This window comes from Filicampus tigris, chromosome 5 (genome assembly GCF_054856515.1).
Source record: "Filicampus tigris isolate MCC_2025a chromosome 5, RoL_Ftig_1.0, whole genome shotgun sequence".
Lineage (NCBI taxonomy): Eukaryota > Metazoa > Chordata > Actinopteri > Syngnathiformes > Syngnathidae > Filicampus > Filicampus tigris.
The window spans coordinates 22,972,145-22,985,098 of NC_141221.1; the positions used below are offsets into that span (position 1 = coordinate 22,972,145).

Genomic DNA, 12,954 nt, shown 5'->3' on the forward strand with positions numbered 1-12,954 from the left:
ATCTAAAATAAGAAAACAAAACTTAATGAAAAACTGTGCTCACATCTTATGGACAAGCCAGCAAAATCAATCAAGTCACACAAAACAAGACAATTGTTTGACCTTCCATAGGCAAACAAAAATTATGCTATTTCATCTGACCTCCAAAAACTAATAAGTTTTTCTCAAAGAATATTTGTGCCAAATCTGAAGAAAGTCCCTCCTATTTCTGGAGATATGGTATCCAGTCAATGCAGTCAAAACAAACACACCCTAGTGTGTAGGCATTAAAAGGGAAGTTAACTCAAACATACTTTTTTCGAGAATATGTTTTATGCGAGCCCACTAGTTGAAACAGGGCATTCTGTTAAATATTGCGTTAGTGGAAGAAATGTTAATCCACTCGTTTTTAGCCATCTCTGTCTAATTCTTAGTCCATTTTGTCACTTCTGTCGAATGAAAATGACATCACAAAAGCTCACAATGACCGATCACGGCTCAGGTTGAGAAAACAGGTCAGCCATGATTGTCATTTTCAATCGGCAGAACACAAAATGCCCCCCCCCCCCCCAGAGATGGCTAAAAACGAGTGCATTTTGCTGGTTAACTTATATTCCAAAAACGCAAAATGAATCAGAATATATAGTGGGCCTGGTGGGAACATATTCTTGAAAAAAATATGTTTGGGTGGACTTTAAAAATACTGCATAGCTTACCGAAGGCAATTAGTCTTGGAGAGTCAGGAAAGAGCAGTGTTCTTTCGGTGTCAGCTGCAGTTCCCAACAACTAAAAAAAAAAAGCAAAAAAGAAAAAAATGCAGAAATGTCTTTCATAGGTTGATTTTCCAGTTTTATAATTGAGAGGTCATCTCTGCAAACTACAATTTCACATACATCTGTCTGCAAAATGAGTACTTCAGGGTTCTCTTTGAAGTGTGCCATAAGCAGGAGGATCACACATTGGAATGGATCACATTTGTCTTTAACCACAGTTTTTTTTTTTTTTTTACATATGGTTATGAGTGTGCACAAAAAATTCTAGCTTCATGCCTAGTTTGTGAGATGACACGCACGCACGCATACAACCGAATGCATGATTTCTTGTCTGAGATAATAGTATAGTGTTAAACATCCATCCATCCATCCATTATCTGTACCGCTTCTCCTCACAAGGGTCGCGGGGCGTGCTGGAGCCTATCCCAGCTGTCTTTGGGCAGTAGGCGGGGGACACCCTGAACTGGTTGCCAGCCAATCGCAGGGCACACAGAGACAAACATCCGCACTCACAATCACACCTAGGGCCAATTTGGAGTATCCAATCAACTTACCATGCATGTTTTTGGAATGTGGGAGGAAACCGGAGTGCCCGGAGAAAACCCACGCAGGCACGGGGAGAACATGCAAACTCCACACAGGGAGGCCGGAGCCGGGATCGAACCCGCGACCTCTGAACTGTGAGGCGGACGTGCTAACCAGTCGACCACCGTGCCGCCAGTGTTAAACATGTGTAGGCAAATTTAGTTTGCTTGAGGTAACTTGGACACAATCTGAATCCCAAATAAACGTTCACTGCAGTTTATAAATTAGATTAACATTACTGGCTCTAACAAACCCAGGGGGACAAACTTATTGTAACTTGCATGCAAAGAAAAGAAGCCTTATGCATTGGATGTTTACATATTGCGTTGTTACAGTTTAACTATAAATTGTACAACATGTTTTTACCTCAACATCCCCTTCATTTTAGTTTGGTCACCGTGGACTTCAGTGGTGGTGCTTTATGTGGAGCTCTGGAACAATATGAAGTACAAGCTGCAAAACACGCGATATGGTAGATTGTTACTTTATTATTTTTAACTAATTGGACTGTGTATGATAGCAGAGGAACAAACGCAGAAAAGCGTGCAAACTTTTAGACATCTAATTTAAACCAAATTCCTACAAAGGTACATTTTCCAGCTCGGTCAAAAACGGTCAAACACACCAATAACATAAAACTTAAGCGAATAAAACTTTCTCTGCTGGCATCAATACCTCAACACCCCCGAATCCCCTTCGGCAGCTGAGTGCATAAATGCATGTCACCTTAGCTGTAACGATGTCTGATTATTGGAGAAATGCGATGTGAAGACGATGCAGACTGCCCTTGTGCTAAATGTTACACCTGCCTTGTCTAAAGTTATGGAAAAAAATGTAAATGAAAGAAATATTACTCACCAATCGGCTGAATTCTTAGCTGCTCGGGAGCACGGCTGTACAGTATCTGTCATTGTTTCCTCTCCTCACGGAAATTCTAATCGCCCAAAATCCGAATAACAGTATTTACCTGTAATATATATATATATATATATATATATATATATATATATATATATATATATAACCTATACATGCCTGAACACAGTTGCTGTAAATTTTACAATATTTAACTGCAAAGTTATGTAGCGGGTTACTGTAATTAGTTTTTACCCATAATGCCTTATACAGGTAAACACTGTAAAATGACAAAACAAGAAGTTACTGTAAAGTTTTACTGTAGACATTACATCAATTTGTTACAGTGCAGTTGTTGTAGGTCATGTACTTTAGTCAGCAATTTGCAGTTTGAAGTGCTCTTTCAAATGTTTTTAGAAAAGTCCACCAAGATGGCGGCCACTTGTCATGCTGCTAATTTGCGTTATTGGCTGATATTTCAGAAACTCCCATTTATTGGATAAATGTGTAGCCATTAAAATACTCACAAAAAAATGGAATATCCTGCTTTTGGGTGAAATTTCAAGTTGAACCTAAAATGCACTGTGACCTTTACAGGTGAATTTAGGTTGACCTTCTCTAAACATTTTGGAATGCACGTGTACAACTGTTCTACTGTTAGTTTTGCTCATTGTGCTATTCTCTAACAAGGAGCTGAAAAGCAAAATTCACAACAAGAGTTTGTCCTGGTTCAATTATCATTGGAATTTAACCAGTCGTCTTCATCATGCTGTTCACATTTTGACATCATGACACCAAAACAACTCCGCCGTTGCAAGACTTCAAGCAGGACGTTCTTGGAGTGAAGTGGTCACTAAGCTTAGAGTGTCACAGAGTGTCATCAGTAAAATGCATCACATATAAAAACTGGAGACTGGAAGAGTCAGAGAAAGGCTTCCATTGAAGTTTTCTGGTCCATTCACGGATCAAACACCTGTTGTGAATTTTGCCATTCAGCTCCTTGTTAGAGAACAGAAAGTTGTGCAAAAAAAAAAACTCCTGCCACACTGAACAGTTGGACATGTGCATTTAAAAGTTAAGAGAAGGTCAAATGAAGTTCACCTGTAAGGTTTATTATGGTGCATTTTAGCTTCATCCAGAAATTTCACTCCAAAGTCCAATATCCCTAGCTTTTTGTGAGTAGTGTATGAATTTACGTAGGATAATTCATAATGGCCATTGTTCACATTTTTCACATTGCTTTAATATGAATTGCTGATGTTAAGTGTTGGAAATAGTAGACTGCGGCAATTATTGTTTCGACGGAAAGTCGGAACAAAGTCGACCTGGTCCACCGGCAAGCGTATTTTCTGCAATAACGTCGCGCTCGGGCCGCTCTACCCGACTACGCTTGGCGCAAACGCGCCTCTGCTCCCGCGTGAACACACACGGAATCGCACACATCCCCACACGTGAGTGACCCCCGTGACGTCAGCAGAGGGGATATCCCGAACCATTTGAGCGCGTCACACAGCCGCTACAAATGCTGTGTCACCGCGGTAGTGCCTCGCCTCACCTCGCCTCACCGCAGTTCACATCCTTTCCCCTTTTTCGCTCGTCCCCTCCGTCTACCTCTCAACTCGCTGTCTCTTTCACTTCCTTCCGATGTGTCGCTGCCGGTAGGACACAGACTTCATCTTGTCTGCCGGCGACGTCCAGTTTAGCATTTGCATGTAAATTCTGCTCGACATTAGTCAACAGTCTATTCCGCAGCAATTTTAGGCTGCACTCCCATTTGTACAAAGCCGTCGAGGTACAATCTAAAGAGAAAAGGCGTCCAGACTCAAGCAGGGCATTATTATGTCTGATCCATCTTGTGAGTTTCCTCAAGTGTGGTTTGGAACGGTACGCCAAATGACGAGCAGGTCGCAGATGATGTGAACACACCTGGCGATTTATAGTCTTACCACCGTCGTACAACTGCCTACTTATGTCGTCTTTGCTCATCTCGGCTTGCTTTGGAGGACTTTGCTGAGGAACGTGCTTTTTGGGTGTCGGAGGCACATTGCGTTGCTGTTTGCATTGGTGTGTTTGTGCGCGTGCGTGCGTGCGCACCGTGTAGTCCAGTCCAGTCCAGTTATTGCAGGCAGCCCTAACGCAGATGGTGCTTGATACCACATACCAGAGGCATTGTTTAGGGAAGGCGAGTTTGAAGAGATAATTGACAGAAGACAACCCCCCACCCCACGCACGCTCACGCTCACGCTCACACACCTCCCGTCCACCTTTACTCCGTGTCTTCATGTCAGCCACTCTTTTACGGTGTTGAAAAACACACACTCAATAACCCTTTGCCTTTTTTAGTTTAACCTCCTCTTTTTTTTTCTTCTTTTTTTTACTAGCGTCCATTCCTCCCTCTAGCAGCACTCCCCTTGCGCTCCTTCAATTTCACCCTAGCAGCAGAGCCCGGCCTGGCTTCTGATTGGTGGACGGGCTGCTTTTGTGCACTATGTCCAACGTGACGTCATCTGTGTGCGTGTGTGTGTGTGTGTGTGAATGTGTGTGCATATACCTACATTTGTTCAGTAATGTGTATGTTTGAAGCGAGAAAGAGGAGGAGGGGGTCGTTGAGAGGACGTTGAAAATCTGTGTGCGGAAAAGGAGAACAACCACAGAGCGCGCGCGCGCGCGTTTGTGTGCATGTGCAGTCGACCTATTGGCGTACTCGCACAAGGGATTGAGAGCAAGGGAGGGGGGTAGAGTGAGAGAGCGAGGGGAAGAGAGAGAGAGCGTGTGTACGAGGGCGCCGGCAAAACCAGATTAAAAACACAAGATGGCTTCCTGAATGAGCTGCTGGAACACAGAGAGAAGAGAGGGAGAGAGAGGGGGAAAGAGAGAGAAAAAGAGTGAGGAGGAGTGTGGAGTAGAAAGAAAGAGAAGAGAGGGATAGAGGTGACGACGAGGGGGAGCTGGAGTCTTGGCTCCTTGCCTGATGGGGATTCTGCAAACGGATGAAGGAATACAAAGCAAGGCGGCCGTGAGACTTGGAGGGTAAATATTCACCACGATAGATGCACACGGTTTCAGGATTGATAGGTGGGTGCCGGAAAAGGAAGGGGGGCCAAGAGGCTGGCGGGACGGACGAGCATCTTGAGACAAAACACATCATTTTGTTGCTATGTAGACAAGGGGACCAGCCTGTGGCAAACGAGACCATCTTTTGTTTTAACTGTGACCGGCCCCACCGCGAAGGCTGCCCTTTTGTTTCCGCCTAGATTCAGTCACACTCAGAAATTGGGAAGAGTTGAGAATTGAGAGCCTTGCACTAGGTTGACATCTGCCATGATTGTCTATTTAAAATGATACCTACGTACGTGCCATTCTCCGTTCAAGCAGAGGAAGGGAATGCCGGCCCAAATCAGGGATAATACATTTGTGTGCTATTTGATGTTTGCTGAAGATGAGAGGAATGACAATCGTTTGGGTTGACAGATTTGGATCTTTTTATCGGTAAAACCACTGCGCTTAATGGCAGGTGGTTTGGAAATGGCCCCTGTCGCATTATTCTATTGATTGTTATTCTCCCTCCCCTCCCCTCCCCTCCCCTCCCCTCCCCTCTCTCTATCCTTCCACCCTTTCCTCCCCCCGGTGTGTTAAATGGCTTGAAAGGTGCAATATTTGGAAGACAACAGTCCAGGCTGCTGGGGGAACCCTGAAGTGGCAGCTGAGGTAAGAGAGGACACCGAGTTTTGTTGCCATGCTTGTGTGTCGCTGACATGTCAGCCGCTGGTCCGTTTGGTCTTTAAAGCACCGCCGAGGTGTAAATGTGCTCGTTTGTGCGCCCAACCACAACATGTTTGTGTAGCAGATTGCACGTATGTTCCAACCTCTTTGTGTATTTTTGTCGCCTAATGAAACCTTAAAGGGTCCACAATTACTGTCCAGTTGCTTCTTAAGTGTGGATTAAACGACGTTGTCGCTGTTGTGTTAAAGTCCCCCTCGAAAAGAGGATCTCCTTATGCTTGCTCAAAGATCATCCAGGTGTAGAATACATCTGTCTTTCCATATCGCATTTCCATATCTTCCAAGTGGCTCATATTACAAGTTGCGTTCCATCTCCAAGCCGCCGTGAGCCTTCGTGATGTGTAGCAGCGTCCTGAGTTTTAAAGCGTCCCACGCTGCCCGCTGATTGGTGCCAGCGCCAGGCATGCGGAGATACAAGAGGCCGAGGAGGGAAAAGAAGGAGGAACCCGAGATTCGGGCTCGTGAGCGAGGAAGGGGGCGCGGCGTCCTTCCGAGCGTGGGTTCTGGAGTCAAATGAGGTAAAGGGAGTAAAAGTTAGTGGGTCACGCCTGCGCGCTGCCGGGTCTGTAAAGCTTACCGAATCGCAGCGTGTTACCGCGGAGATCCACCGCTCTCACTGCGCTATTCACACTCGGCATCAGGAACGTGCGTTTTTGCGGGTAGGAGGTTCCAGCGGCGAGAGTTCTACACATGATTGTTCGGGAAATGCTGTAGTAAACAAGTTGTCCTTCTTGGAAAAAGAGACTGCCATCGTGTGGACAATAATGCACGGACGGACGTAGGCTGTACTCAACATCGAATGCAAATGTCAAGATGATGAAAAATGTGGTTGACATTCTTTCATACGTGGGAAAATGTTTTCCTGCTTGAACACATTGCTGTACTTTTCCTTCTGTGTTTCCCTGAGCTGAGTTTGTTGATGGTTACGGTTGCTATATGCTCATCAGCAGTTCAGTTGAGTTGATCTTGTGAAGATCTTGTTTCTCTGTCAGACTCTTATCTGATTACCAAAAGGCAAACACTCGTTTCAATACAACACGTCCAAAAAACTGGTTATGCACAGACAAGTCAGGATCGTCTCAGTCGTTTTCTTCCTTTACTGCTGTTAAGGAAGTCAGTTTCATTAAGAGATTACTAATACAACAACAGGTTCCAAGACAGACTTTCTCACGCTAAGGATTTCCTCTCTGTGGGAAAAGACTTTTAAAATGGCGAGTGCGTGCATTTGTATGTATGTGTGTGTGCGGGGGCATCAGATGGAATGTGTGTTAATCAGATGTTTAGTTAGCGTGGAATCCCTGCCTGGTACGCAAAGGGTTAACACTGACCTAGTTTCCAGGGCAACATTGAGTGTCTGACAACACCACTGCTTTAATTTTAGTTCAGGTACAGCAGCCAATGGTGGTCACGTAATCCGCTAAGCAGCACCCACGTGTGTGCATGGGTGTGTAGTTGTGTAGGAAGTGGTTTGGTGTATTGCGCAGACTCAGGAAGTGGAAGGTTTGACAACACAAATGTGCCATTCATTCATGCGTTCAACACACTTTTTCTGGAAAGGGCTGGGGTCATTTAGACAAACGTTTTGTTCTGTACGACATACGGAGTTGTAGTGGACTTTCAACACTAATCAGGAGTGTATCTGTGTGAGAATTTGTCTTCATTCATATCAGCATATCAACATTTGGGAGAATTATTCATGATGAGACAGGGCCTGGCTCAAAATTGCTGTTGTAATTCATCCCAGAGGTGTTTGATGAGTTACAATTCAAGTTCAATTTGCAGTCATGCTGGAATACCAAAAGCCAAACCACTAAACAATAAAAGTACCCTTATTATTATTATTATTATTATCTATCCATCCATTATCGATACCGCTTATCCTCACAAGGGTCACGGGGCGTGCTGGAGCCCATCCCAGCTGTCTTCGGGCAGTAGGCAGGGGACACCCTGAATTGGTTGCCAGCCAATCGCAGGGCACACAAAGACAAACATCCGCACTCACAATCACACCTAGGGGCAAATTTTAGACTGAGTCCAATCAACTTAGCATGCATGTTTTTGGAATGTGGGAGGAAGCCGGAGTTCCCGGAGAAAACCCACGCAGGTACGGGGAGAACATGCAAACACCACACAGGGAGGCCGGAGCCGGAATCGAACCCCCGACCTCTGAACTGTGAGGCGGACGTGCTAACCAGTCAACCACAGTGCCGTGCTGCCTATTATTATTATTATTATTATCATTAAAATTATTATTATTTAATTTTCTTAAGGCTTAATAAACGGTTTTGAGTCATCACCTACAAAGGGGTGAATGCTTGGCATATGTTGGACTACCATTTTGCTCGTTTTGTAATAAATGGTGAAAGCTAATGATTACCATGTGATAAGAGATTGGACAGAAGAGATAGCAATCAATTGTGGGCAGAACCTGAGCAAGGAAAACAGTGAGTAACAATGTTCCAATCGTTGACTGTTTATCTGTTTATCTAGTCATGAATAGCCTGTTTTTTAAAAATATGAATACATCTCTTTTTCCCATGAATTTGGATGCATAGAATGTCCAAAATGTGTTCTTAAGATGATCAAAAGAAGCATTCAGGGATAACTCAAGTGTCTATACCTGCCCAATTGATTGCTAAATCACATTTTTCTGAATACTCTCAATTGTCCATAGGTGTGATTGTGAGTGCGGATGTTTGCTTGTCTGTGTGTGCCCTGCCATTGGCTGGCAACCAATTCAGGGTGTCCCCCGCCTACTGCCCGAAGACAGCTGGGATAGGCTCCAGCACGCCCGCGACCCTCGTGAGGATAAAGCGGTTCAGATAATGGATGGATGGAGTTGTAGATATTTTGTTTCTTTCATTAACTATGATGACCTTGGTCCCAAGACATTCATACAAATAATGTATTTGATATAGTGATGATTTCCTCACTTGCCTTACTGGCCCCATAACACACAACAAAACAGTTGTAGTGCAAGTTTATCTGCTGTTACATTCTAAAATGGTGACCTTGTTTCAAGAATTTGGATTCTCAAAACAGTGATGATTAGGTTCTTGAAAACATCCGTTAGATACGTTTGGAATGGAATTTCCAAATGATGGAAAGGACATTTTTACCCAAATGTATTTTATGTTAACAAATAATTGTTTGTTTAATACATTTTGCGAGCTTCAGAATGACGTATACATCATCAGTTAGCTTGTGTCTAGAGCCCCAACATGAGCCCAGTACGAGCGTGTTTTAGTGATGTCGTGTCGGCTTTGTTGCTGCTGTCTGCGTGTGATGGAAGGGAAAGGAATTTGTCATCTGCATGATGCCGCAGTTAATAAAAAATGTATGGAAAGAAAAGTGGGTGGAGCTCTGAAATGTTGCTCTAACTCTTTAACTCTCACATGACTGCCGGCGGTGCTGCTGCTCCCACTGGGTGCGTGTTTCATACATGAATGCAGCGAGGTTTTATGTCACACAGCTCCACAGCTGTTTGAGTTTCCATCACACAAACGCACACACACACACGCACACCCCCCACACGCACACACACACACACACACACACACACACACACTGATTAAAACAGGCGCCCAATAATCGGTTGGTGAAGCAACAGAAGCAGGTTGAAATGTGGCATTCAAATACAGGACATTAAGAACCGCTTCCGAATATATTTCTGTTCTCCTTTTCTAAAAAGGTTAGTAAGTGCGTGCCTAGCTACATGAGTTCAGATGAAAAATTTGAATGGCCCCTATGGTAAATCTGCATTTCTTGCACGCCATGCTGTGACCATACATTGAGTTACCATGGCAGAGCACTGGCCCTTTAAAAGCGGCTCCGCCTGACTAGACATATGGAGAGCTAATCTTAGCTCAAGTCCTGAGAGACAAGAATGGCAAGCAGCCACTCTGCTGTAGTGAATAGGGTTGTTTCTGTTGTTCCCTTTTAAGACTGAGCTGTACCTAATTTAAGACCATGTTTGTCTAATTCGGCCGAGAAGATACATTTCCATACTGTAAATAAAATTGCTTGAGTAAAACTACTTCTGTACATGCCTCTTAATGTCCACAGCATTCTCCTGACTTTCTACACATTGACTGGCAAGCATTACTCAGTGTTTTATTTTATTTTTTTCTTCACCCTTAACAATTTATTCGTCGTGTAAAGTTGTCCAGGTCCTTTAATTGTTATCAGTACCCTTTCATGTCAGGTGTTTGTGGTTGACTAACAAATGATTAAATTCTTAATATGATAGGAACACGCACAAAGGGACCTACTTTTAAAAAATAGAAATACAGCCCTCTATGCTCCTTATGCTGCCTTCAAGCCCCCACCCACTGCCACATTTTCCATTTTTTTCTGCCTCCCTCACAAACCACTCCTCCTTTTTCTTTGTGTGGATTTCAGGGAGGGGTAGGGGGGCTTCCCCAGCTGGGCTTCTCGTGCTGACTTGCACGTGCCTGATGTCGGGAGGTATGGCTCAGTCCGGACAACCAACACAAAATGCATTGATTCACGACCAAGCCATAAAAAAACAAGCAAACAAACAAACAAATAATAAAAATACGAATGAAAGTATCTGAAGAATCAAATATGCTCTATTCATAAAATTCCACTACTTATTAACAATAAAAACATATACATGCTGTTTATGTCTTTGTATGCGTCGATGCACAGCCAGGAAACCTGTATAAAAAAATATTGGAAAGGTTTTACATCATGCAGAAATTATGAGAATATTAGCACATGATATATCACTGTTAGGCAGAGACCTCCTGTATCCTAGTTTGGTCATTTTTTATAGTTTGAAAGTTTGAAAATTTGAAAATGGCTTGCTCTCTTGAAAGTACAATGCTAATGGCTTAACAAATATGCTAATTTTTGGGGGGGTGGGGAGGGACGCTGAAAGGTGATTGTTTTGGCCATTTATGCCAATCATCGATGCCATTTTTCTCTTCAACAATACAGCTGTGATCAGAAGTTCACATACGTTCACCGTGGGCAGTTAACAAAAAAAAAAGCCAGAGTTTTTAATCATTTACTTGGTGGTGTTGAAAATAGATGGCTGGATGATTTTCTTGAATCGTTCTTTTTCCAGGGTGGAATAATCATACGGTACAATAATTATGCAGTATAAGACATATGTTTCCACAAGGGAGTTTTTAAAGCAAGGATTGGGCCAAAAGTCTTCTGTAATCCACACAGGTGGCAATAAATGTTCTTTTTTTTAATTCAAATGGTGAAGAGCAAGATCAAGTAAAGACTGTTTAGGCCAACTTGGAGCCTGTCGCTTTGTTGTTATTTTGGTTTTGGGGGGGATTGGTGGTGGGTGTCCAGACCGAGTCATACCTCCCGACATTTAGCACGAGAAGCCCAGCTGGTGTGCTTACCACTGGGACGGCCAGGTACAGTTGTCACAACTTTCTACCCTTGTTCTGGCCAGGCCACACCTGTGAATTCTGCATGGTGTGAATTTGCGCTGTTGGCATATAATCGCAGACCTCTGCATGTGCGGTGTAATGATTCCACGCTCTCCTTCCACTTTTTGAAAGTGTGATTGGAAAAATTGCTCAAAATTTGCTTGAGAGTGGCTTTTTTCGTCTTTACTTGGTCTCACTTACCAAAGCCGTGCCTTCAAAAATCGAAGACAATTTAAATCAATTAAGGTGACGGACTAAACTCGCTCATCACACTCAGGTCGCTCTGCCTTCAAGCCAAAAACATGCTGACATGACTAGTTGCTCTCAACGTCATTATGGAGTAGCACTGTTAAGTTGTCCAAATGACTAGTCGACTAGTCTGTACGAGCCCTAATTTATATACATACACTTGTGCTTTTCTGTCAAAGCACTCAGTGGATTGGCCAAAAGTCCTTTGGAGAAGTCTTTGGGAGCCATTCCTAATCAACTGTAGAATCATCAGTTCAAACAAAGTTATTTGGCTGTGTTACTGCTTTGCCAAGATGTGGAAGCTGTCACGCTCAGCTGGAGGGAAGTTGTTGAGGAAGTTCAGAAACAACCCAGGAACTACCAAAGTGCCATGAATTAGGAACTGCTGAAAACTTTACTTTGCAAAGTGAAGAAAGTTTAACCATAATGAGAAGACGTCATGCAAGAAAGAAGCTCATGATTCAGCTGATATTTGCAGCTGCCCACAAGAACAAATCTTACAGCCTTCCGGACAAAAGTTGTATGGTCCAACAAGACAAAGAATGAGCTATTTGGCCTCATTCATGCATCCGTTTTCTATAACCCTTGTCCCCATTAGCGTCGCAACTAACTGGAGATTACTGTTTCTCAGCGGACTTTCCATGGGCACATATATAGACAAGCAATCAATTTAGACTCTCCAGTTAACCTAAGAAGCATGTTTTGGGGACGTTCCCGGGGAAAATACACACAAGGATGGAGAGAACATACAAACTCCCTATAGGGATCCGACAGAAATTCAAACTTGGATCATTGACTGTGAGACAGGCGTGTGTACTGCCCATTCAGCCGTAATGGCAATAATTATGCTCGGAGGGTGATCATGAATCATTTTATCAAATAGGTTTGAAAAGTCCTACACACGATCCTTCTTTTAAAAATCATTGAGGATATAGTATGTTGTATAGTCATTCCACTTTGGAAAATGAAGGCCCAAGTAAATCATTAAAAGCTTCAAATGAAGATGACATTCTTGCAAATGAGGAGTGCACAACGGTATGCGCTCTGCGTAGCCCTGCTGCCTCTGGTCCCACCCTCCAATAAACCCACTGACCCTTAGCAAACAATCCAATACTGTATGCACACTAGCATGCGTGTGTGCAGTCATATGCATGTGAAACAAGATGGGGGTTGGGGGGGGTGGGGGGTGGATTACCCTTGACTGTCCCTTCATATGTTGTGCGCAGTGTGAATGTTTTGTTGCACTGGCTGTCTGAGCCTGTAATGAGAAACAGGCGTTGGAAGAGAAGTGCGAAGGTAAAGAAAAAAGAAAAAAA

The 12,954-nt window shown here is 43.5% G+C and overlaps 1 protein-coding gene across 4 annotated transcripts in view; it reads left to right on the forward strand.

Moving 5' to 3' along the window:
• The window catches only part of tet3 (tet methylcytosine dioxygenase 3), a 59,390-nt gene that overhangs the window by 11,014 nt on the left and 35,422 nt on the right, over positions 1-12,954 (forward strand). The window contains exons 1-2 of one of the 4 annotated variants that reach the window (XM_086030099.1): positions 4,886-5,222; positions 5,841-5,900. The exons of 1 other annotated variant lie outside the window; for it this stretch is intronic. Coding sequence is in view for 1 of the 3 variants with exons in the window: in XM_086030097.1 (XP_085886223.1) it covers positions 5,841-5,900 (60 nt within the window). In the remaining 2 variants the exon portion in view is untranslated. Of the gene's footprint in view, positions 1-4,885; positions 5,223-5,840; positions 5,901-12,954 lie in introns of those variants that run through there. 2 more of the 4 variants (XM_086030097.1, XM_086030101.1) reach the window with 2 other exon arrangements.